The sequence below is a fragment of the Artemia franciscana genome, chromosome 2, assembly GCF_032884065.1.
Source record: "Artemia franciscana chromosome 2, ASM3288406v1, whole genome shotgun sequence".
In the NCBI taxonomy this organism is placed as follows: domain Eukaryota; kingdom Metazoa; phylum Arthropoda; class Branchiopoda; order Anostraca; family Artemiidae; genus Artemia; species Artemia franciscana.
In genome coordinates, this window is record NC_088864.1 from 23,888,918 (window position 1) to 23,914,024 (window position 25,107).

The 25,107-nt window shown below is 34.2% G+C and overlaps 1 protein-coding gene across 1 annotated transcript in view; it reads right to left on the reverse strand.

The window, feature by feature from the left end:
• Window positions 1–16,604, reverse strand: part of LOC136039075 (transportin-3-like) — a 94,511-nt gene extending 77,907 nt beyond the window's left edge. The window contains exons 1-4 of the mRNA XM_065722562.1: window positions 16,446–16,604; window positions 9,083–9,286; window positions 7,388–7,633; window positions 3,933–4,091 (exon numbers count right to left, since the gene is read on the reverse strand). Coding sequence (XP_065578634.1) covers window positions 3,933–4,091; window positions 7,388–7,633; window positions 9,083–9,286; window positions 16,446–16,562 — 726 coding nt within the window. The 5' untranslated portion in view covers window positions 16,563–16,604. The remainder of the gene's footprint in view (window positions 1–3,932; window positions 4,092–7,387; window positions 7,634–9,082; window positions 9,287–16,445) is intronic.
• Between the last annotated feature and the right edge of the window lie 8,503 nt (window positions 16,605–25,107).

Sequence of the window (25,107 nt, forward strand, 5' to 3'; positions counted from 1 at the left end):
TGACTGAAATTACGGTAATAGGCTCATGTTTGTGCATACCGCTTTGAAGGGCACTGAAAGAAATCTGTCAATGGTATCCCCTAATTCAAATTTACAAACCCAAGCTCTAGCCTCCATTTGCCTTTCCGTGTTAGGCTCACTAAGCCCCAAAATGAAAAGCTGAAATCAATCTTTCAAAAGGAAAGACTGTTCTGTCATTACAACCCCAGGAAAGACTTGGAATGAACGACCAACAATGGTTCATTCCTCCAAGCAGCGACTCAAGAAGGATTTTCTGTTCCGCATATGCCGCTGAAAGTCTGTAGGGCTCCTGTTTCCATGAGCGTAACTACCCAGCTCCATCACAACAACCCTGGTTCACTCAGCCTTCAATGGGTTAAAGCGGAAAATCTGTTTGTGACCAGCAACAACTTCCAGCATTCCGGTCACCATCTTACACAGTATGCCGACACCTATCACCTCCAAACAAACTATACCAACACCGATAGCAATCACTAACAGGTTTGTACCCGCAATAGTACAGCCATCCCTCAGAGGCAACTACCACGGCGATATAAAAAGAAAGTGTTCCTTAAGCTTGTTTCTTAAAGTTATCCTCTCAAAAGTGAGGTCTCTCACGAATAAACTTGAAGAGCTTGATCTTACACTGACAAAACACCAAACTGATGTTATATGCTTTCCGAGGCTTGGCCTACACTGAGTTTCTAGTGGAAGTTTTCGGTTATGATGTGTACATGTAACCAGGATTTGACAAAGATAGAAACCCGGTGACCCATGGAGGTTGGGTTGACCTGCTCTACTGTCCATCAATCCCCTACTGACTACTTAATACTAAAGTTCCTCGGAGTTCTGGGCTTAAAAGATTCTTAAAATTCTGTGGGTATGAACTAAACAGTACCTATCGAAGGAGGTATATTCTACTATATTTGGTGCATTATACTATCCGTCAAAGGGTACATTTTCGATTGACATTGTGTCACATTTTTGGCAAATCAATACGTTCCAAGTGTCCTTACACTGCAGAGGTAGTTTTTGGTAACTTTAACAGTCTTAAACCTTTGTGGATAGAGAATACAATATCACTCTGTAAATTCGTGAAAGGAAAAGACTTGACAACAAAATGTTGGAACCAGTTTTTACAGACATTTCCGATTTCTATAATGCCCCATAAATTACCCCTAATCGTTCTCAGTGATCACTTGGTCATTATTTGGGAAGCAAGTAAAAAAGGTATTAGTTACAGAGAAGAAAAAACGGTTGTGTACCGGTCGTTTACTCCCGACCGTGCACAAAGAGTTGTTAAAAATAAAAACTGGAGCGACAATCTTTGCCTTACTGACGGCAACTACTTGACCTCGTCTCTGACCAAAGAGCTCTACGATGAATACAGAAAAGTGTTTCCTGAAAAGATGAAAGTGATTCAGCCCAAAAGCAAACCATGGGGACAAAGAAAATCCAACAGCTCATGGTTGAACTTGATGATTTTTATGCGTGGACTATATTGATGGTGAAATAAGACTTGACAATGAAATTTGGCTTCAAATGTCTTTCGTCTGAAACTCTCGGGTATATTTCCCCTGAATAAAAGTCAGTCTTAAGAATGAACCCCAGTACAATGCAGTTTACCCGATTGGATGGTCTTCAAAAGTTTACCCTGCCACCCGTCAGTTCGACTACCCGATACTTGCCTTCACTTGTACCGTCGGGCGAAACTTCTATTCCTCAGGTTTTTTAAGTGCATTGTAAACAAACACATTGACGTATAGTTCATAACCCTAAGCAAGCGTGTTTTTATGTTATTATTGATTGCTATAAAGGAGTCATTTATTGATTTATTTTGAAATTCAAATTAACTGAATACATAACAAACTACTCTCCTGTAAAATTAATTCTAACATTTTGTTGAATGTAAATAGAAATATTAACATAAAATGTCGCTAAAAAAAAATTATAACTAGAATCCCTAATCGCAATGCCTCTCGGGATTCTTATCTATATGCAGTCTATCTTTGTTTTGGCCACAGACAAACATCCCCAAAATCCACTCTCCGATTGCCGGAAAGCGAAGGCATTCCTTATGAATAAAAATATGTTTGGGTAATTCTATTGATACCTCAAGTTCTGTTTTTAATCATTTGAATAATGGATCTGAGATTAAATTTACAACACATGACATATTTGCTACTTCAGATAAATCTGAGATTTGGGCTCTTAGACAGCGGTATCAATCCACGGAGATTAGGAAGAGTATATGTCATAAAATTTAGAAGACGGGCAATTTTGTTTTTTCAATTTTCTCAATAAAAATACTCCCCAAGCCCATTTTTCCAAGCTAATACCAAAAAAGGTATTTTTCAAAATATTAAGGGGGCAATGCCCCCCCCCCCCCCGCAACTGACGCCACTACTCTTATTTCTAATTTGTCAGAAAGTCTCACTTTCTAATGGAAAGAGCTTATACATTGTTAGGAGCGAATTATCAAAGTAGGGGGGAGGGGCTCCGGCCCGGGCCCCCAAGACCTTGAATTTTTTTGAATTTACGGGCACTTATAGTTTAAGTTATCCAATATTTTTTTTTCTAAATATTGGATCCCTCCCCCGGAAAAATTGGTTTTACAACCTCCTCACACCCCAAAAAATCTCTGCGTACGTGCCTCCTCTAAACTTCCCAAAAACATGTCCCTGCTGGCTCCTTAAAAGACATGCACAGGAAAACCTTCAGCTTTTTCTTAGTTGGGATCTAGTAAAGAGTAAATCAGTTTTTTTGGCACTGTCGCTCTTTATTCACAGATATATACAGACGTCATTTAGAATAACGTCATTACACATAATACAGAAATGAAAACAAAAAATACAGTTGCGAAAAACTGCATTTTACTTTAGTGCTATTTGCCAATAGTCTCTGCCGTGTTTGACACAGTTCCGCCAAGTTTGGCACATTTTTGCCACGCTCATCAAGACAAATTCATGAAAGCACGTAGATATTAGGATTAACTTTCAAATAAGCCTTTAAACAGCTTTAAGCAATGTTCTACTGGCCCGCTAGCATCAAAAAAGGGCATATCAGTGAGGACACACAGGCTAAAACCAGCTTTTTTGGGTTTTCAGAGAAGGGGGAGGCTGAAAACCTCCATCAAGAGTTTTCAACAGTGTTGATTCCAATGGTTCACTTTCAATTTCCATCCACAGCCATTTTCCAAGGGTTTTAAGATCTATTTTAAATTCTTGAAAAAAATTTTCCGCAATACAGTTTTACTACTAATGTAAAACTGTATTGGCCTATTTAAAAAGTGCCTAAATAGTAGGCCTATTTAAAAGTGCGATTCGATCTCACTATCTAGGACTAGAAAGATTATTATGGTCAGGCATCGTTTCATAGATGAAAGATTGTCAAAGATAGTACTTTTTGGCCCTCCATCTGGGGCTAAATGATTGTGGTTTCGGCCTCGAATGCATTGAAAAGAAGTCATAAGAAAGGATTTAAAGCAAATTGAAACTTCAAAGGATGAGATAAATAGAGAATGTTTGAACATACTGAGATAAGAGAGGAGTTTGTCAAGCTGATTTGGGACCAGGTCGCTTTGTGCTGCAGTTTGTTGTTCACAGTTGTGGTAGTAAATGATGCTTTCCATTCCTCAATCTGCTTTAGATGTCACTTCTTTTTCACTATTTTTTTTTTTTCAAAACATGTTTTTAAAATTTCGGTTACAGTGGGCTCTGGTTCACTCTTATGACACTTGCATACTAGTGTACCACTGAATTACAAGGTGCATATTAAGAAGTTGAAAGAAATTGACTCATCCGGAAAGAAAGGATGAGAAATAAAGCAACAAACAGTGACAAAAGAAATAACTAAAACAACCTACATACTGAACTCATTTGGGATCACCGAAAATAATTAATTAGTAATAAGGAGATATGATAAGTATTTACCTGAGGTGATTTTAGAAAGTCGAAAGCGAAAACTAAAACTGAAGACCTTCCCCATATATCCACAGGTGCAGTTTGCGTACCTACCCATGTCTTATAGCATTTTAATACTCGCATATGATGAGTAACGAAATCCTCTAAAGGTGTCTGCAATGTTGTTTCCTGAAAGATGAAACAAACAAAACTTAACTGAAACCAAGAAAAATTAATCTAAACACGCAGTGTCTAAAAACACACCTGATGCAAAACTAACTGTTCAAATCGAAAGAAACCTGAACTTCAAACTTATTTCACTCTGTCACGAGAGGAATCGATTCTTTCTATTGAAATACCAAACACAGGAAAAAAGTGATCTTGATTGAGGGGGTTTATACTTTAAATATAATATTTAACAGAAATACAGAACCAATTATTTAGAATGCTTAGTTTACAGAAATCATATTATCAAAAGCATAAATAGATGTAGTACACCTAATGCTTTACCACTTAAATTGATAATTGATAAATTTACCACTTAAATTAAATTTACCACTTAAATTTTTCCTAGTCCATCGGTCTCAGTTTATTTCTAGAAAGTGGTAAGGGCCGAATCTCCGCGGTTTTTATGGAAAGAAAATCTAGGGCCGGATTGATTACAAATGGGAAGGCTACTAATAATTCGTACCTGGGGCCAAAAAGAATGGTTTTACTAATAGTTGAGCCAGAGCCTACAGTGTGTGAGTTGAAGTGAAATTTTAGTCTATGCAGGAGATGACTACCTGAAGTCCTAACTTAAAATTAATTAATATTGTTGGGTTATTTTATATTCCTCAATATTTTTCATGTTATTTATCGAATGTCTGTCATACAAAAGGACAAAAAACCATCTATTCAAAACCTCTATCGTTTTCAGATTAATTTAGCCCTCTCATTATTCACTGTTATTTCATGTAAAATCCATTCATATTTTGTGTTTCTGTTCGTTATTTTTCTTATAACAAAAACAGACATGTGTTCAAAATACACATTGTTTTAATTAAAGCCTGATTACCATTCATGCTTTTATGGTGTTTGTAAGGGGGGCGAACTTCAACTCTTATCTGTGTAATTGGTATGCATTTTAATTTTCGTTTCGCTTGAATTTATGTCCCTGTTGAGCTTAGTTAATTTATTCATTCATAGTACTTTTCTCTTCGTTTTAAGTTAGATGAAGCTTTATTTCTGAGATTTAAAAAAACTAATTGTGTCACCAAGGCGAATTTTTCTTTAATACACAAAACACTTTTTAGATAAAAAGAAGAATGATATCAAAAATTCAATCAAACAGAAATTTTCTTTGAAAAGGACCCTTCGTGCTTAAGAATTATTTTTGTCCACTGAAAAATTTGACTCATTACTCCAAATAAATCTAATGGATAGTTGTATAAAAAAAGTACGTTTTTTTCTAGTAAAGCACAGGTAACACCTGATCCTGAATAGCATTAAATAAAAAAAGCAAGTTTTTTCAATTGAAAGTAAGGAGCAACATTAAAACTTTTTATTGAGGAGGAGGCAATCCCATTCACATGCATAATAATTTCTGTTCGTTTTAAGTTATAAGTTGCTCCTTAATTTCAGCTGAAATAACTTGTTTTTTTTATTTCTAATCTTTTTTGAAAAATCCCCGGAAATCATTTACCCAGTACAACTACAACATTTACCCTTAACAACTGCACGTGTAAAATTGAGACGGAGAAAGAAAGCAAAAAACATAAAAATAATTTTGTATAGGAATTCTGGCAAATTCCCCCAGTGTATAATTACCTCTGACATGTTCAACCCCTGGAATATTCCCTTCCCATGGAAAGTTCGTCCATGAAAAAAAACAACAGAAAATTTCTTCCCACCCTAAAATGTATGCATGCTGCCCAATAACAAATACTATGCATAAACAATGGGCGATTTTTGTAACTTGAAGAACTTTCCCCTGGGGCTGTGGGGGGTGAGTCATGTTATATCCAAAGGCATTGTTATTGTGCTTTTCAACTATGGCGAACAAAATGACAATCTGAAAATTTTACTCGGACAATTTTGGGGAAAAAAAAGGGGGACCTCCAATCTTTTTAGTCACTTAAAAAGTGCACTAGAAGTTTTGATTTCCGTTTAATGAGCCCTCTCACGATATTCTAGGGTTGACCACTGGGTTGATACGATCACCCCTGGAAAAAAAACAAACAAAAACAAATAAACATGCATCCATGATCTTTCTTCTGGCAAAAAATGCAAAATTCTACATTTTTGCAGATAGAAGCTTGAAACCTCTACAGGGGTTCTTTGATACGCTGAATCTGAGGGTGTGATTTTTATTGAGATTCTATGACTCTTAGGGGGTATTTCCTCCTTTTTTCGAAAATAAGACAAATTTCTCAGGCTTGTAACCTTTGATGAGACTTTGAGATTAAACTTAACGAAACTTGTTTATTTGAAATCAGCATAAAAATAGGATTTTGATATATCTACTGGTATCAAAATTCCATTTTTTAGAGTTACAGTTACTATTGAGCTGGGTTGCTCTTACTTACAGTTCATTACTACAAGCTGTTTGATTGGGTTGAAGGGAAGCAGCTTACTTCTTTGTTGGTTTTAGTTACAAGTGTAATGTCACTCCTTAGTTATTAAAGTTTCTTTTTTCGTCTCTTTACTCACTTTTTGTTAGGAAAACCAATTCAGATTAACCTGTAACAAAATCTCGTAACAGAAATCTTTGTGATCATTATCATGAGCCTTTTGTGAAATGTCGAAAAGCATGTTTTCAGGGTACACTTTTCATTTTTTTTTTTTTTTTTGCAAAAGACTCTGGGCCTGCTTTTGGATAAGACACCCTCCCTCTCCATCACCATTTGTCTTTGGAGGAAAATTACACCTAGCAAAAAAATTTGCACACAGGTATCTAAATCAACTTAAACAGGTGTAGTGTTTGTGCAATATGTGCACAATTAACTGCAGTCTCCACAAGTAAATATGTCAAAAACGAAAAACCTTGTCTGGGTAACTATAACAGAATTTGTTTTCTCATATGCTTCATGGTATTCATATTAATGAGATCTTCCATTTTATGCCTAACTTTTTCCATAGTAATGGTTTTAGAGTTATATTAGTGCATATTCATTGAAGTTAAAATAGGTAAGCGTACAGAGTAGTTCTTGTTCTTAACACTTGATTTAGCTATGTTTGTTCAAATTAAGGAATACAATGGCAAACGTACTCCCCCCCCCTCCACACAGATAGACCCGAAATATCCTCAGGGAAAGATATAAAGTTCGGGCCTATAATTACGGTTTTTGCAGCAGCAAACATAAAAAACTTATGGGGGGTGGTCTTTAGACTAATCTTGGGTAGAGTTATCTAGTTGTTTCTTATTTTCGGGGCAGTAATGTATGACTATTCTAAAAAATTATATATAGCCACACAGAGCTCTAATAATGATTAGTGAAACTTACCAGAAACCTCAGAACATTTGTAGATGATTTAGACATTAACAGTTTTACTTCTGATCGTCTATTTGCACCCAATTTTAAATGTCTAGAGAATTGTATTTCTTCTGGAATTACTGTTAGAAGTTCCAAAAGAGGCCACAGATAACGTTGATTTACACCTTGATCTTCATTGAAAATCCTTAACATGTCATCAATGGGGTTTGTCCATGATATCATTTGAAGAGTCAAATCAGCCAATGCTAAACACAACTGAAAAAGCAATTTTTTGTTAAATGAGTAATAGTAGTACAATTGTTTACTAAAAATCGAAAACGAAATAAATTAATCAGCAGCAAACCAAAAGCTTAGCTTGCACGGTGCAAAACAACAATAACAAAAAAAAGACAAAATGGATAAATTAAACAGATTTTTTTTAAGAGTTAAGAACCTTTTGGGGTGAAATTGTGTACCAAATTAAAGAAAAAAAAATACAAAACCTCGTATTTTATGAGCAGGAGCAACAAAATTTTTTTTCATAAAAAGTAAAAGTCTGAAAGACAAACTAAATATTTATTTTTTCCTATTAAAAAAATACAGCCAAACAATTAGGGCTATTTCTTCTTTTTTTTATTGCCAGAACTTTACACCACAGACCATAATATGCAAATGATTATTCAATTTATTTGAAATTTTCAGCTGATCAATCAATAGATTTGCAAGACAGGTTAGTAAAACGAATGATCAACATAACCATGTTGAAAACAAAAATACCCCTTTATTATGTAATAATTCATATATGGTTTATCAATGTGATCATGTTGATAAAAACTCCACTGTTTTTATCTGATGATCAGGGTCACATGTAAGTGACTATTTTGAATGTTTTCAAGTGGCTTCTTAGGTTCTTAAGGTGTGTGTTTTAGGAAATACTAATTTGAAGAACTCTATTGGCCACTAAATAATGCTAAATTAGGTAATAGATTACAAACCATTGGCTAAACAAAATGACACAATAGGCCTACTAGTTATTGCAAGTTTCTTAAATTAAATATTAACTCAAAAGCTCTTTTTGAACCCATTCAAATTGACTCCCAATATTACTTCCCAATACTAATTTTGTTAAAATGAGATGGGATTCTCAAAAAATGAAAGACTTAACTTATAGCATTTAAAATAGTTTGTTCTTTTATTCTTTATCAAATATACTCCTTTCCCTGTAATCAAGGACAAAAAAAAATATTAGAACTGAAAGATCTTGAAGTTTTGAATTATAAAGAGCTTATTATATTTTGTTTTTCTTAATAAACTAAAGGACCATGGATACAGAGAAAAAATTTCAAGAGGGGAGGGAAGACAAAGTAATTTTTACTTCAGAAGAAGGAAGACCAAAGCCATATCTAGGCGGGGGGAGGGGGGTTTGAACCCCCCTCGAAATGTGGGCTTGTAAAACATGTAACAAAATGAATATAAACAAATTTTGATATTTTAAAAATATATTCTTGCAACCCCCCACCCTCACAGAATTTTTTTCATAATCCCCCCTGGAAAAAATCCTGGATATGACCCTGGGGGAGGCTGATATGATTTTTCCAAGACTCGGCTTGAAAAAATTAAAAAAAACAATTAGAGGCCTAGTGGGTAAATTGGAGGCCTAGTGCAATGTGTACACAATTAACCATGGCATCCACAAGTAAATATGTCAAAAAGCAAATACCTTACCTGGGTAACTATAACAGAATTTGTCTTCTCATTTGTTTCTTTCAAATGATGTATTAGTGAATCACGCAGAGAAACATGTGATTCAATTGGAAGCTCAGGAAAAGAGCTTTGAATTTTCGTCCTTAATGTTTGAGCCCCAAAATATCCTGATTCAAGATCACAGTTCTGTTGGAGCAATAGGTCCCCTATTCTCCATCCAAAAATCTAAAAAAAAATATGGTGAACTAACTAGATGTTAGATGGTCAACATTGAGCACATTCCCCAGAAGGGGGAAAGACGGACTTGGCTCCCATTTGGCCTAACATGAGTAGATGGTCCTTCAGTGCTAAATGTGCTTTAATTTTTGTTTAATAAATCTAACTAAACTAGAAAATACAGCAAAAAGGATCCAATTCAAAAGAAAGAGAAACAATAATCAGAATAGCCATAAAAGAGAGACTACATCTTTTGTTTCATTGCTGCATCTCTAAGATGAAAAACTCTCATTAATCCACTGAATTTGCTTTGAATCAAAGAAAAATTTGATTTAGTTAAAGGAATGCAAATTAAAGAAAAAAAAAATCAAATGTCAAAGTAATACAAAATACAAACAGTGAAAAGACTAAACGAACAAAATTCTCCATGTTTTTTTTTTTTTTTTTTTTTTTTTTTTTTTTTTTTTTTTTTTTTGAATGAACTAAAATAAATCCCTTTTCGTCTCTAAATATCACAGACAAAAAAAGACAATAAAACCTAAGCTTCCTTAAAACAACTAAATTATTATGAAGACTGGAGGAAATTATTAACTCATAAACAGATTTCCAAGTGTGCAAAGCAATAGACCAAGAAACTTGCATCAACTTATACTTCAATGGTGGATATTGGGTTGACAACAGTTGAGGAGCATGATAATTCAGAGGCTGGAGCATCATAAATTTCTTGGTGCACACAAGCTCTGCTGCTGCCACCATTCAGCTGTTGAAGTCTGGATATAGAATTATTTTATGGAATAGAGGGTCTTAAATACTTCCAACAAGGTACGTTATCTAGGGTAGAGCCTAAAGGCAGTCATTGATTTCCATTCAAAAGTGGGTTCTTCACTGTTTATCTGCAACTGTCTGGCTACAGAAATCACATAGTTAAAATTCCCTCAAAAAAACCCCTATGATCTTTCTGGTTAGGGTGACAAGTTAAAACATTCATAAAATGTCAAGTGATGTTGAACCTAAATACACTATGTGCATCCCAGTTGTTAATGGCCATAGCTGCAATATCTCAGGAACAGGTAAGAATAGCAAGTTGAAAATCTCAGGAAATGTCCAATGGGATGTTGAACTGAATCAAAAGACACCATGTGCATTCATGTTGTCAAAATTATATGTCTGCAATATCTCAGGAACACATATAGGGGTTTAAGTTGAAACTTTCAGAATTGAGGGGATGTTGAACTTAATTAAAATACAACTATATGCATCCCAGTTGTCAAAAGTGTGTATGTCCTGTATCTGAAGATTAATTAGCTAATGGTATTCGGTTGAAACTTGCAGGGGATGTTAAATAAACCAAGATATGTTAAGTACAGACTGCTTGTTAAAATACTGTGCACAATATCTCAGGGACAATTAAGGGTATTATACTGAAATTTTCATAGAATTCTGGGGGGGGGGATGGGTGGCTCAATCAAAAGATACTATGTGCTTCCCAGTAGTCAGAAGTGTGTACTTGCAAAAATCTAGATATGGTTAATGGCATTTAGTTGAAATTTTCAGGGTATATTGAGAGGGATGGGATTTTAATAAATCAGAATCAGATGTCTTAATTCTTAAGACAGAGACACAAAAACTGGAGAAATATTAAACTTAAAAAAGAGCCATATTAAACTTAAGACCAGAAAAATAAATCCCTCTAATAATTCATACTTAATAAAACCAGAAATTATAATTGAAGGATAAATGAAACCCAAAGTGAACAGGAATGAGAATTAACAATCATAGCAAACACAAAAGTAACAGGTTCCAATATAAAGTCTTAAAACAAGTAAAAATTAAACTGAATATTCAAGTCAAACTTAAAATAACAAAATTACTGAAAACAGGAGTTGGCTGCTGCCTTGTTCCTGCTCCCCTAGCTGTAAAAGTCAAGGGCTTATTATTCCATTTGTGCAACAGATTATATTACAAATATTTTATTTTGTATTTACAACATTGAAAAATAAAAATTACAGCAAAGTAAAATCTTGAAATGCAGAGTTTACAGGAATTAAGTTTATCATATGGTATACTGAATATTCAGATTATTTTCATTAGTTTATTCAGTAATCTTGATAAGCATAGTGACTTTTTTTTATTTATATTTGAAGAAACAGAAGCACACTGTTCAAGATAACAGTAAATATAAGTTTTCAATAAATTACAAAACAATACAATAAAGTTTAGACTTTTACAGCCAGGGAAGGAGGAAAAAAGGCGGTAGCCAGATTTATAGTAATTTTTGTTTTATTTTAAGTTTGTCTTGAATATTTTATTTTTACTTGTTTTAAGACTTATATACCCATTTATATTACCTTACCTTAAATTGCATTTGCCAGCAAGATAAAGTGGTAGATCCTCCTGTAGTTCTTGCTGGTGGTGAGTGATGTAATTATGTTGGCTTAGCTTCCCAGTCCAGCCTCCACTCAGCCTTCTCCCAGTCCCTGTTGACTCCAGGCTTGAAGGAGTGGGGAGTCTCAGCTTGGATGGTAGACTCAGATAGGTTATTCCAGAGGGGGACCACCTGAATGGAAAAGAAGCCACGTCGTTCCCTTCTCCAACATCCAGGCAGGTGAAGCTTTAGACTGTGACCTCTTGAATTATTAGCCAGGGAGGGGGGGGGGGTGAAGATCTGGTTTAGGTGACTGGATTTGAAAAATTTCCTTGCCATGATCACATCTCCTCTATATCTTTGCTACGTGAGGGTTGGAAGTCTCAGAGACCTTAGGCGATCCTGGTAAGGGGCATTATTTAAGCCACAGACCAGTTTGGTTGCTCTCCTTTGGACACTTTCAAGGGCTCTTGTGTCCATTTTATTTTGGGGAAAGGCCAAAGTCAAGCCAAACTCAAGGTGGGGACAGACAAAGGTTTTTATAAAGTTTTGTAACCACGCATGACTTTCTGGTCACAAAAGAGCACTTAATGAGTCCAAGAGCTTGATTAGCTTTTGCAACCTGAGCCTGAGTGTGGCTGTGGAATTTTAAATCCTTGTCCAAAATGACGCCTAAGTCTCTCTCCTTGGCAACTGCTTCCAACTGATCACACCCTATATGTTAGGGATGGTGGGGATTGTTGTGCCCTAAGTGCAGTACCTTGCATTGAATTGTAGGACCCAAGTTGATGACCAGGAGGATAGCCTGTCAAGGTCTAGCTGAATGTAGGCTTTCTTCTTCAGTTTCAGCAGGCCAAATGAGCTTACAGAAATCAGCATATAATGTCAAAAGGTTGCATAGATAGGTTGTACAGTCGTTAATATATATGCTGAACAACACTGGCCCAAGGATGGTTCCCTGTGGGATGCTGCTTATAACTGGGGAAGTGGAGGAGAAAAGTGGATTGCCATTATCAGTGTAGATCATGACACATTGAGATCTTCCAGTTAGGAATGCTCCAATCCAATCAATCACATCCTCATGCACCTGGTAAGCTTTAAGCTTCAGCATCAGGTATGAGTGTCAACTTTGTCAAAGGCTTTAGCTTGGTCGAGTAAGATAATGTCAACCAGTTTACCCATATCCAAAATTTTAGTTGCATGATCATATGACTGAATAAAGTTGGTGTTGATTGACCTGCCCCTGCAAAATCCATGTTGTCTATCGCTAATAAGAGTATTTTCTTCTAAATAGTTTATTAGAGCATGGTTAATGATACTTTCCATGATCTTGCAAATGGCTGAGGTTAGGCTTACTGGACAATAATTTCCTGGGTTATCCTTGTCACCTTTCTTAAAAATTAGTATAATATATGCTGTTCTCCAGTCATTTGATACTGACTTTTTGGCCAGGGACATATTGAATATTCTGGCAAGGGGGCGGGAAAATGTGAGCAGCAGATTCTATCAAAAGCCGAGGGTGGAGGTTATCAGGTCCAGCAGCTTTGTTGGAGTTTAAACTTCTTAGTATTTTAAATACATCTTCTTGAGTAATTATTACAGGAGTTATTGGGTAATGTACTGTTACAGGAGGTATGGTTGGGAGTGTAATACTAGGTGGCTTAGAGGTGGAAGTTTGTGCAGAAGCTGGCATTCATGCAATCAGCAATTTCTTTTGGGTCGGTAGTACTGGAGCCATCTGATTTTTTTTAGCCTGTTGGTGCATCAAAGGGAAGGGTTGTTGGCTGTAACATAACGCCAGAATTTTTTGGGTTTTTCTTTGAGTCATTTATAACAGATATTAGTATCTGTTATCTTTACATTTACTATGGTTGTTTATTTTTAGTTTCATTTATTCCTTAATTGTAATTTCTAGTTGCATTGAGTTTGAATTATTATATGAATTTGTTTTTGCTGGTCTTAAGTTTAATTGGCACTACTTTTCTTTGAAAAACTATTTTGCAATTTTTTTTAAATTAATTTAAATAAAATTCCAATGCTTGCTAAGATTTTAAGCAGTAAAAAAATCAATTCAAAATGTTCTTTTTACTATAACTAGTGTGTATATCTAAAAAAGAAAATATGGAAAGATGCCCAGATAATCATCACTTCAATAATCAAATTGTTATAATATACCAATTTTTTGGAGATTGTAGTCAGTCTCCCCCAACATAGCCTATTTTCAACTATCTAAAAGTACAATCATCATGCCTAAGATTAGGGCTTAGTTATATGTGCTTAAAACAAATGCATTTTATTCAATTTTATTTTGTCAAAAATTAGACACTGTCTGAGTACTGAGGTTTTACCCTATACAACTAGATTTCCTGGCTGTTCAATGTTCAATTAAATATAGTAGATCAAAGACATTGCAATTGTATCCCAAATTGCCTTTACAAAGAGAATTGTTATTTTTTTGGAGGGGGGGGGGCTGTTAATGATGGAAATAACTAATGATAAGCTACACTGGATTCAGATAAGAAATAGCCATAAGCTAGGGTAAGAAAATCTTTTTCTAGCTGACTTTCTAATTATGTAATCATAATGTTCAAAACTAAATGAAACACTAGTTCTTAGCCTAGGCTTACTTGTTTCTTGTCCTAAAGAAATTCCTTTGATTCCTCTTTCCCATCTGTATTCAATGGGATAAGATGTCTTTAATTTTCTACCATATGACATATAAGCTTACTTCACAAGACCCCCCCCCCCAATCCATTTATCAATTTCTCAAAAAATTGGCACCCACAGGAGGGGACATTCAAAGAAGCTGTTCAAGGCATCTGCCAGAACTTGATGCTAGAGAAAACAGTTTTCCTCCAGCTATGTAGTAAATACTAGAATAGTCTCTCAAATACAACAGTCTCAGCACCCAATGATGAAGTCTTGAAGAAGTAATTAGATGACAAATGGAATGCTGTTCCCTGGAAGTATCAGTGGGATGCATTTGACATCATCAAGTACAGAACAATTAACAACACTTGTGTATTATTCAGAGCATACTCAATAAGTGAAGTTAGGGTCTTTCATGAAACAAACTACAATGCAGGTACATTTAAATGAAATATTTAGTAACTGTTCATTATTCAATTGATTCAATTCAGAACACACTCAAGAATTTTGCTAGGAAAATCTAATTTCATAGCCACAAAGACAAAACTCAATATAGTTTTTTCAATTAGTTTCTATGCATAATGATAGAAGATAGTGTCTGAACATGGATTTTGAAATGAAGATTTGGGATTTGCCAAAGACTGAAAAAGAGGCAATTATATTTTTCTAGGATAAGGGGTTGTTGCCCACAACAAAACAGTGCAGCAATGGACACAACATGACTTTATACTATAACCTATCCTTCCAACTTCACTTATTGAGTGCATTCTGAATAATACACAAGTACACAATTAACATATTAAGATGGATCTTAATTTGCTCCAAACATAAATTAAAACAAAATATTCTATAGAGTCTGCTAAAATGAGCATACAATAAAATCCTTATTGTATCAAAATGTTTCAAGATTGTAGTCAGCATAACCTAGCCTATTCTTAGCCATATATACAGTGGTTAAGAATAGGAATCTATTGCCTATACCTAGGAAAGATGTATTTAATCTTATTATTCAATAGATGCTGTCTGAGTAGAGGGATCTTACCTAATACTATTTTTGAATACAATACTCATATGTGGTTGTTCAATGTTTAGTCAGCATGCCAGTCAATTGCTCTAAACTGCTCTAGGCTCTGGGAATTGTAAAAAGAATGTTATGTAGTAGGTCACCAAAGCTGATGTCAAAGCTATACAAAGGACTTGTTTGACCAAAACTAGAATTTGGTATGTGTATGGTGACCCTACTAAATAAAGGCAACAAGAAAACACTAGAGAGTGTCCAAAGGGAAGCAACTAAATCAATAGAGGGTTGTAAAAGCCTAGACTACCTATCCTGCCAGGAGAAGTTATAGATTCCTACCCTCTCCTATTGACAAAACTGTGGTGATGTCATCAAGGTATATAAAATGCTGTATACTCAGTCCTTGCAGCAAAATATGCTTGAGCTTGACCAGTCAACAAGAACTAGAGGACACACCATAAAGCTGTACTGCAAATAAGCCAACACTAGACTGAAAACAACTTCTTTCTTAATAGAGTTATGGGGTTCTGAAACTTCCTAAGCAATGGAACAGTCTTAGCCCCTAGTGTAGAGGTCTTCAAGGGAGCAGTGGATGAAGATTGGTTGTCTAAGCCCTGGCTTTGAGAAAGAGATACAGCCAATGAATTGGCTCAGCATCTTCACCAGCACCTACATGATAATTCTTCACTAAAATAGAATTTTACCTGTTATTTGCTAGACTAGACAATGTGATTCAAAGTAATTTAAGATTAAGTGAAGATAGGAAATTTTACAAATGATAATATAGGCCTAACTGGGCCTTTGGGTTTATGATAGATTTAGAATACAACTAATATCCAGACATTCTTAGCTTTTTTTCCATGGTCCATGATCAGCAACTTTGCCTACTCCTTTATTTTTGCTTTCAAGGCTTAGCTATATGTTTGATTAAACAGGCTATTAAAGAAAGTAGGTAGTGGCAGTTGAACTGTTTTAGTATTTTATGATGCACAAAACAAGCTCTATACAAATCCCTTCATTTTGAGCTTGAAAAATAAGGTGAAACCACCAAAGGCCAAGTACTAATCCAAGAGTAAAAAACTAGCCTAGCTTAAAAATAAGAATCTTATTCTTAAATTCAAAAATAAAACTAGTACACTTTGTTGAAGAGCCTGAAGCCATTTTGAAGCCTTTTCTTTTGCTTCACAGTCTGAGCTATGGTACAGACACTTTAGTGCATCATATACAGTTTGTAAATCTGGCATATGTTCCATTTTTGAATTTCACGTCTTTTTTTTCGAAGAAGAAACAAAAACAAACAGCGTTTATAAAATTTATCTTTGTAGCTGGCTTAGCCTCCCATCTGATGTTCTTGGAAAGCGAATAAATACATCTAGTAGAAATTGTTGCTGCCCCCTAGTTTTTAGCAATATATCGTATTACATTTAATAATTTAATAAAGCTTCCGATTCCGGCAACTTACTTTAATTTGCAATCGGTAAGCTCAAGTAATTACCTTAAATTGCCTTAAATTGCATTGCCCACCGACTAAGGTGAAGAAATGAATAGCATTTGTGAAAAAGCTAGCAAAATCATGACTGGCACCCAGTTACAGCACTATTTTATTAAGAAAAATTGATTATGATTAAAGAATTAAGGTTAATTTTTAGACAATTTGATTTCTTGGTCGTTATTTACGATCATTTCACTAGTGAGTATAATAAGCCAAATTGCCTTCCCGTTAAATGTTTATGACTGGCATTTTTTGTCATTAAGACACAACTTTTTGCATATAATCCACTAGAATGAATTTAATCCGTTTTTATATATCCTATTAAATGATAAGAACACAGGCAGTTCTGACTGACAAGCCAATACACAAGATTTTTATTTAGGGGGGGGAGCTTAAGCCATTTTTTGTTAGGGTGTGCTTGTATTTATTGCATGTTCTAGCTGCATCCGTACTCATCGAGGTGCTTTACAACAGCGACATTGCTTCTTTTTTTTCAAAGATTTCATTTGAGGGTGGCAGGCTCAATGATTTCTATTCAATAATAATCCCAGTTTCAGCCAAAGTTCCACGAGCCCTTTATTCGAGGCCATACTTAGGTGCTAATAAATAAAAACGTACAATTCTTGGCAATGTGATAGCTAAAAAGTATGCTACTTTTTATATCTTTTTTACATTTAGTAGCGAAGGATACAAACTTGGACACTCATCTAATTACATCTTTGCTTGCTGAATCATGTTTGAAGCATTTTTTCTTGAAGTCATGCACATAAAATTGGTAACAAACACAAAAAATATATAAAATATAATTAGTGAGCATCATCATGACAGCAATATTGCCCACAAGAAAATTCAGTGTAAACTCACTGTAGTACCAAGTCACGTAAGGCCAATATAGCAGCACATATTTCTCCTCTATTTCAACGGATTCAAAGTTTCACGCTACACTTCCCCCCAAAGAAGTTTCAGTTTTTTCTCATAAATTTTGCACAGCTTACTCTTTGGTTCAGGGTCAGTCAAATCACTACGTAAAGCTATATTAAGTGAATTCCTCTGGAAAAAACTTAATAAATCTTTCTCCGCCTTTCGAAGCACCACGTTTCGGAACCATATTTGACCCCTGTCATTACCATGGCTTGATCTTGGTTTGCCGACTTATCTCTCGCTCTTTTGTAACTGCAAAAACACCCTGCGCCTTGGCTACCCTACTTTTTACACTTTCACTACATTATTCCCTTTTTTACTAACAACACTACTAAGGTAAATAAAACTATCAGATTTATCAATTTTCCAATTTCCAAGCATCACCACTTTACTATTATTTACTCTTAGTCAAAGCGACTTAGTCTTCTTGAAATTTGGTTTTCAAGCCTACTCTTGCATTTGAGCTCTCAACACCGTCAAAAGCTCATTCATTTCGCTTCCATTTTCATACTAATAGCCTTCAATCATCTGTGTAAGCCAGATCTAAGAGAGTTCTACCTTCCAACTTGATTTAATCTAATATAGCCTTTACTGAGTTCCCTATGACAAAGCGTACCAAAAAATCGATTTAGGTAGAGATAGGACACAACCCTGCTTAACTAATCATTTCTCACCGAATTAACTACTTATCTAACTTTTTGCCTTAACCACAGCAATATCATTCTCGTATAGACACTAATAATTTTAATGTACTCTTCTGGTATACCATGCATAAATAGAACCTTCTCTAAAGGTTTTATGTCAGCTAAATCGAATGCCTGGTCATAATCTATAAACAGTTTTAGATAAGGGTTCAGGTGATTTATGCACGGTTCAATTACTAACAAGAGATTCCGAATATGGCCGAAGCATAGTCTCCACTTCCTAGAGCAATACCGTTCTTCTCTTACAACTTTATATACACCACCTCTTAGTCTGAAAAGTATCAATTTATTCCAAGTTATCGGAAGTTTTTCAGTGACTGTTTGTTCAAAACTCTATTGATTAATTCTAGACAATGATTTATTTTGAAACATGTCCTGTTTTGATATTATATTAATTGCTTGCCATCCAATTATTTTTTTTGTAATTCAAAGTATTTGCTTTTCTCTCATTCAATATTCTTCACCGCCATTTGATCAATATTTTCTATCATTGCTTTTATTCTCATATTCTCATCTTCCACTCTTTGAAAATAATCACCAACAGAACTTTGCAATATCTGGCATGATCTAAGAATTTCATTGCCTGCTCATTTTAACATTTGCAATAATTATCTAAGTTTCCGTACTCATTATCTTGCTTATTTTTATTTAAGATTGCTTAGAACTTTTATTTTTATTTACCTAGATTCGATCGGCCAACAACACCACCACAGACTCAGACTTATTTACAATAGCTTGAATTTTCAGAAGCTCATGATAGACAATTTTTTATAGTAGTTTCTTGTTTAGTTGGTTGGCTACGATTTTGTTTAATTTTATCAGGAACAATAGAGGGTGAAAATAAACGATGTTCTACTTTGAATTTCCAATTGGCTTCAAACAGGGGCATAACAAAGAGAGGAGGCGGGTATGGGGGAAATACTAAGGATTGGTTGTAGTTTTTAGTCAAATTCATACGAATTTGTCTACCACCAAAAGGGAGAGCATTTCGCGAAGTCGTTGCTTCTATTTACAGGAATTACTCGAGAAAGAAAAAGCTCATCCAAATTGTAGGTAGAAGCCAAATGGCTACCGTACTATTGTGAGTAGTCTAGCAAACGTACTTATGTGTGTGGCTATAAATATAAATTCAATGCAATAGCTGACAAATGTATTACAAGAAGCAAAATTAAGAATAAACTCTGCTTGAAACACACGTAACGTTCGTCATCCTCGGGTTTCTTCTAAGATCTTCTGTTTAATTTTTGTTTGAATGCATTAACATTCAATATAAATCAAAATTGAAAATTCGTTTTATTTGGGCATCAATGCTCAGGATTTTTTCCAGGGGAGGCGGCGCAGAAAATCTAAAAGTATGCACATTATGTGGATAATAAAAGAGGTTAAAGGACATATTGTAAACAATCAAGAATTTGATAATGACAAGGAGACAAATCCCCCAAAACTAGAGTTAATATTGACCCAATGCTCCCCCACCCCAAGTCTTAGATTCTAAGAATCAGGAACACGTATTTCTTTCGTCATACACTAGGATATGGCACATAAATTAAACACTCTAAGATTTAATGCTCTCTGATTCCATATAACCGCCACCCAGTCACCAGAATCCATATGAACCCAATTTTAAAATCATGAAATCAGTGGTTGTGCATAAGCCTTACTAATAATCTTTCAGTTTTCGTCAGCGCACTGTTTGCGACATTCCTAAAAGAAAACAACTTGGATATGGGAAATTTGTTCCCAATCGAGGGAAATATAATTGACGGGCGATGGCAAAACTCTACTCTACATATTGCGATCAATCAGTGCTTTATACGACAGGAATTTACTCCACCCTGAGAAAAATTGATTTGAAAAAGAATCCGGAGTAGTTATTTCAGGTATTGTAAGTTTCTCTTTTTCATTCCTTCTTGGACACTTAACCGGATTCTAATTGGTAAATATGGTGTACCTGATATAAAATTAAAGTTGAAAAGCTACACAGGAAGCTCTCATGTACTGCTCTTGATGGGCTTTCTCCACATAATCATCTTGCAAATTTTTTTCTATAGCTAACCTTTATTTTCTTCTTTTTTTGTGAATTTAATTTCATGTTTGTATTTAATGTTTTTTTTATTATTTCTCTAAAGTTCGTTTCTTTTTGCGTGTGTGTGTTTATTTAATTTTTTGTGTTTATTTAATGTAAAAAAATTTTCTATAGTCATTATTTTCTTTTTGTATGTTTTGCATTTATTGCGTGTATTTCATTGTTTTTGCTCCACATTTTAATATTTTTATAGTGTTTTTGTGGGTAAGAAATAAATCATTATTATTGTTCTTATAAGAATAAAATCATAGAACTCGAAATAAATTTGCGCTTTCAATATATTTAAGGAAGTTTTCCCTATTAAAATACCTACGACTTAAAGTTCTTAGAAGGAAAAATATCTGGCTACAAATAGTTGCACAAATTTTAATGGTCATGTTGGGTCGAACAATCTTAAATTGCTGCTTTATGTTCAGATTAAATTTGATATTCATAGCTATTAGTACTGAATCTTGTTATTTCTTTATTGATCGTTCGTTTGTTAAAGATTCTATTATAATTTCGTAGTTCATGAAAATCATGTAGAAAAATAGCAGGAAAACCAGCAAGAAAAGCTGTTCAAAGCCAATAGTTTTCTTCAAATCCCCAAAGAGTACAATAACGCCTATATTAGGAAAACACGCATCCAGTATATCATAAATAAGCGAATGATAGCCATAGTAATAAAAAATGGACAAAGTGAAAGGAATTTGCTTTTATAGGAAATTCCTCAAAATCCCTCACCAACCCTAAAAAGGTTCATTGCAGGTCTCTAATTCTTCTGCAACATGCGGGTTGCAATTTCTGGTGCACAGTTTCACTAAATTTAAAGATGCCGATATGAACTGTTGTATTCTGTTAATGGTATTTCAGTAATTTATTAGGTATCGTAGTCTTTAATCCAATTCAATTATTTGCCTTTCCAAAAGAAACAGTTCAGGGTCGAAGAGGTAATGATTATTGTTCCAACCAAATTACTCAAAAAAGAAAATTCCAGCAATTAGAAACAAGGACACAATTTGCATAGTTCGATTTCTCCGTGAGAAAATTAGACGATGGACTGTATTTAGCTGCATTGAAGAATCTCAATTATAAGACAGATAAAATATTTCATTCCTGCTTAGACGAATAATATGCCTCGTAAATTAACCATAAGCATTATCCTCCTCTTAAAAAAACTTCAAATTCAAAATAAATTACTTTTGCGATTGGAATTTCTACTCTCTAACCTAATAATTTGTTGAAACTCTAGATAAAGGGTCCTTCCAATTTTTTTTAGCTACTTTGAGCAAAAAAAGCACATATATATATATATATATATATATATATATATATATATATATATATATATATATATATATATATATACATATATATATATATATATATATATATATATATATATATATATATATATATATATATATATATATATATATAAGCAGTAAATCTGAAACCTTACTTAAAAAAGTTTACTTAAATTCATTTAACAAATAGAATAAATAACGGATAATATTATGAAAGCATTTATTAGAAACTTGTTAAATAGCACTTGAGTATGTTGACAACCCTATAATTTGTGCAAACACAAAGTCAAACATGTATTATTAAGATAATAATAATTTAGTAAAGAGCGAATTAGCATATGTTCTATAGAATTTAATTTTTATTTTGACCAAATATCTTAAATGTATTTGAGTTCCAATTACTTCCTGTACTTTAATTGAATCTTGTGCGCATAAGAAATAATAGAAAGGAAGGAAATACGCAATGAAAAGTAAAAACTATTTTTGCCCAATATCTTGGAAAAACTTTGGACTAAAAATGAAAGCAATGGATGGTGAAGAAACAGCATAACTATCTTATACTATTTATGGATTTCTCTGTCACCGCATCCTTCAGTGTGAACATAAGGGCAACCTTACTACAATTATGAGGACCAGCTAACAAGAGCTTATTCCATAACCCTCTTACACTTTCAACTTTATCCTTAAAACAGTTCATTTCCCTGGGTAACAGCAGGAGTAGCCAAAAAAAAACGAACAAAAAACTATGCTTTTTTTGGCCTTTTTCTTTCTTTTATGCTTATAGTTTCACATATATTTTTATACAACTAAGTTGAAGCCTGATGACATTTTTGAACTAAGAGTTTTTAATATAAAGATAGGGACATCTTTATAAGCTACATTATTCAAAGTGTATTTTTTTGTTCATGTAGGGGAGGGGGATCAAAAGCCTAGTTAAAGTGCCCAGTTAAGACATGATTACTATAATTATAAGAAAATGCTAACAAGTACTTATTTTATAACTGCCTCACGTTTTCACTTTTATTCTTGAAAAGTTTCATTTTCCAGGTGGCAAAAAAAGAAAGAAAATTCCGCTTTTGGTGCATTTAAAGATATATGAGTGTTTTGGAAAGTTTTTTATTGAATTGATTTTGCTTTTTTGCTCTTTCTGGCCTTTGGTAAATATTTCAATTGGTTTTGCCCTATTGTCCCGCACACGTTGTTATACAACTAAGTTGAAGCACGATGCCATTTTTGAACTAAGTTTTTTCATATAAAACTAGACACAGTTTAATAAGTTATATTATCGAATGTATATGTATTTTTTGTGGATGTAGGGGGGGGGGAGGTCATAAGCCTAGTTAATGTCTCCAGTTAGGATATAATCATGAGAAAGTGCTAACAATAACTTGTTTCATAACTGCCTTACGCTTTTACTTTTGTTCTTAAAACATTTCAATTTTCCAAGCAGCCAAAAAAAGAAAGAAGTCTAGTGCGGTTGGAGATAAAAGTATGTTTCAAAAGATTTTTTTTTTTTAATTTGTTTTTTCTATTTTGCTCTATCTGGTCTTTGGATCATTTTGCCCTATTGCCTCACACATGTTTTTATACAACTAAGTTGAAGCACGATAGCATTTTTCATATAAAGCTAGGTACAGCTTTATAAGCTAGATTATCTAAAGCATTTATATATTTTTTTGTGTATAGGGGATGGGGAAAAAATCATGAACCTAGCTAATGTCCCCAGTTAGGATATGATCATTATAATCATAAAAAAGCACTAACAAGTCCTTATCATAACCCCCTCATCCTTTCACTTTTATTCTTAAAACTTCAACTTACCGGATAGCCAACAAAAAGAAGAAAAAAAGTCTTTGGTGAATCTGGAAATTAAAATGCATTTTAGAAAGTTTTTCTTTATTTTCATTATTTTGCCCTTTCTGGTCTTAGATAAACCTTCGAATCAATTTTTGCCTTTTTGTCTCACACATGTTTCTATACAAATAAGTTGAATTACGATGTCATTTTTGAACTAAGATTTCTTTCTAAAAAAATAGGAACAATTTTATCAAATACATTGTCGACTGCATTTTTTTTTTGAAGGGGGGATTGAACAAGTCACGAGCCGAGCTCCTGTTTGAAGTCATATATGTAGAAAACCCTTAAGCAATTCTAGTTCAAAGAAGGTGCCACACGCATCTAAAGTAATCGGGGCGGTTTTTGAAGGACACAATTCTATTTTCTTCCTCCTATCATACGTTTTGAATATATTTCAATGATTCTAATTCGGTTAAATGCAACAAGCCAATCTTTCTGCTGAAATTTAACGCGAGTGGGAGGGGGTTGAGTTGGAAATGCACACAGGCTGCTTTTTTGGTTCTCGAATAATACAGAAAAGTTTGCTTATGATCTTTCGGCTGTAAAGTTGACAATGGGAATTTTGAGGAGAAGGAGCGAACTGGGTACAATGGAGAAGTGAAGGACCCACTATGGTTTACTAGTCATTGAGACTGAAAGTCCTTATATAATTCCTGAGCAACATGCCTATCTTTCTGGTCAAAGTTGGTGAATAGCGAGGTGGTGTCAGCTCGACTATCATGCATTGTCATAAAAAAAATGTATTGTCATCGGAGTTTATATGAAACTTTTATAAAGGCCCAGACTTTCTGAAGAGTATTGATCATAAATATGATATACCGATCGTAGTCAAACGTATAAAATCACTCGGCTACTGATGTAAATGCAATATCATCGTTATTCCAAAACATAAATATGACAGTCAGGCTACATTGGCTTCCTCGTATGTGTAAAAACAAAGAAGGGAATAACGATGGAGATATTAGTAAACTAGCCTGTTAAAGAAAGCAATTGTAGATCTTGATATATATTCCAACAATTATCAAAAAATACAAACTACTTTTAAATAAAATAAGCACAGTTGTTTAAATTACTGCTGGCAATCCGATCACTGGAGGATCCAAGAGGGAGGGGAACTCTCCCTATTGGCTTGGATTTAGTTTATTTTTGTGTAATTAAATCAAATTTACATGAATATGTCAAACAAAGAAAATCTAGCACCCCTTCCCCGAAACCCTGCAACCTATATATTCTACAAACAGGGCGGGGTGATTTCCCTTACTAAGTATCTATTCCAAAAAATAATTCTCTTTTTTTGGAAATTAAATTTTCTGGCGGTTTAATAATCCCTAAAAAAACTTTTGATACTTCCCTTTAAAAGTTTGGCAGTCTGCACCAATGTAAACATCTATATGCATTGCCAAGTGAAACTAAAATTCACTAAAATTGAATATAAAACAACAAAAAACAATG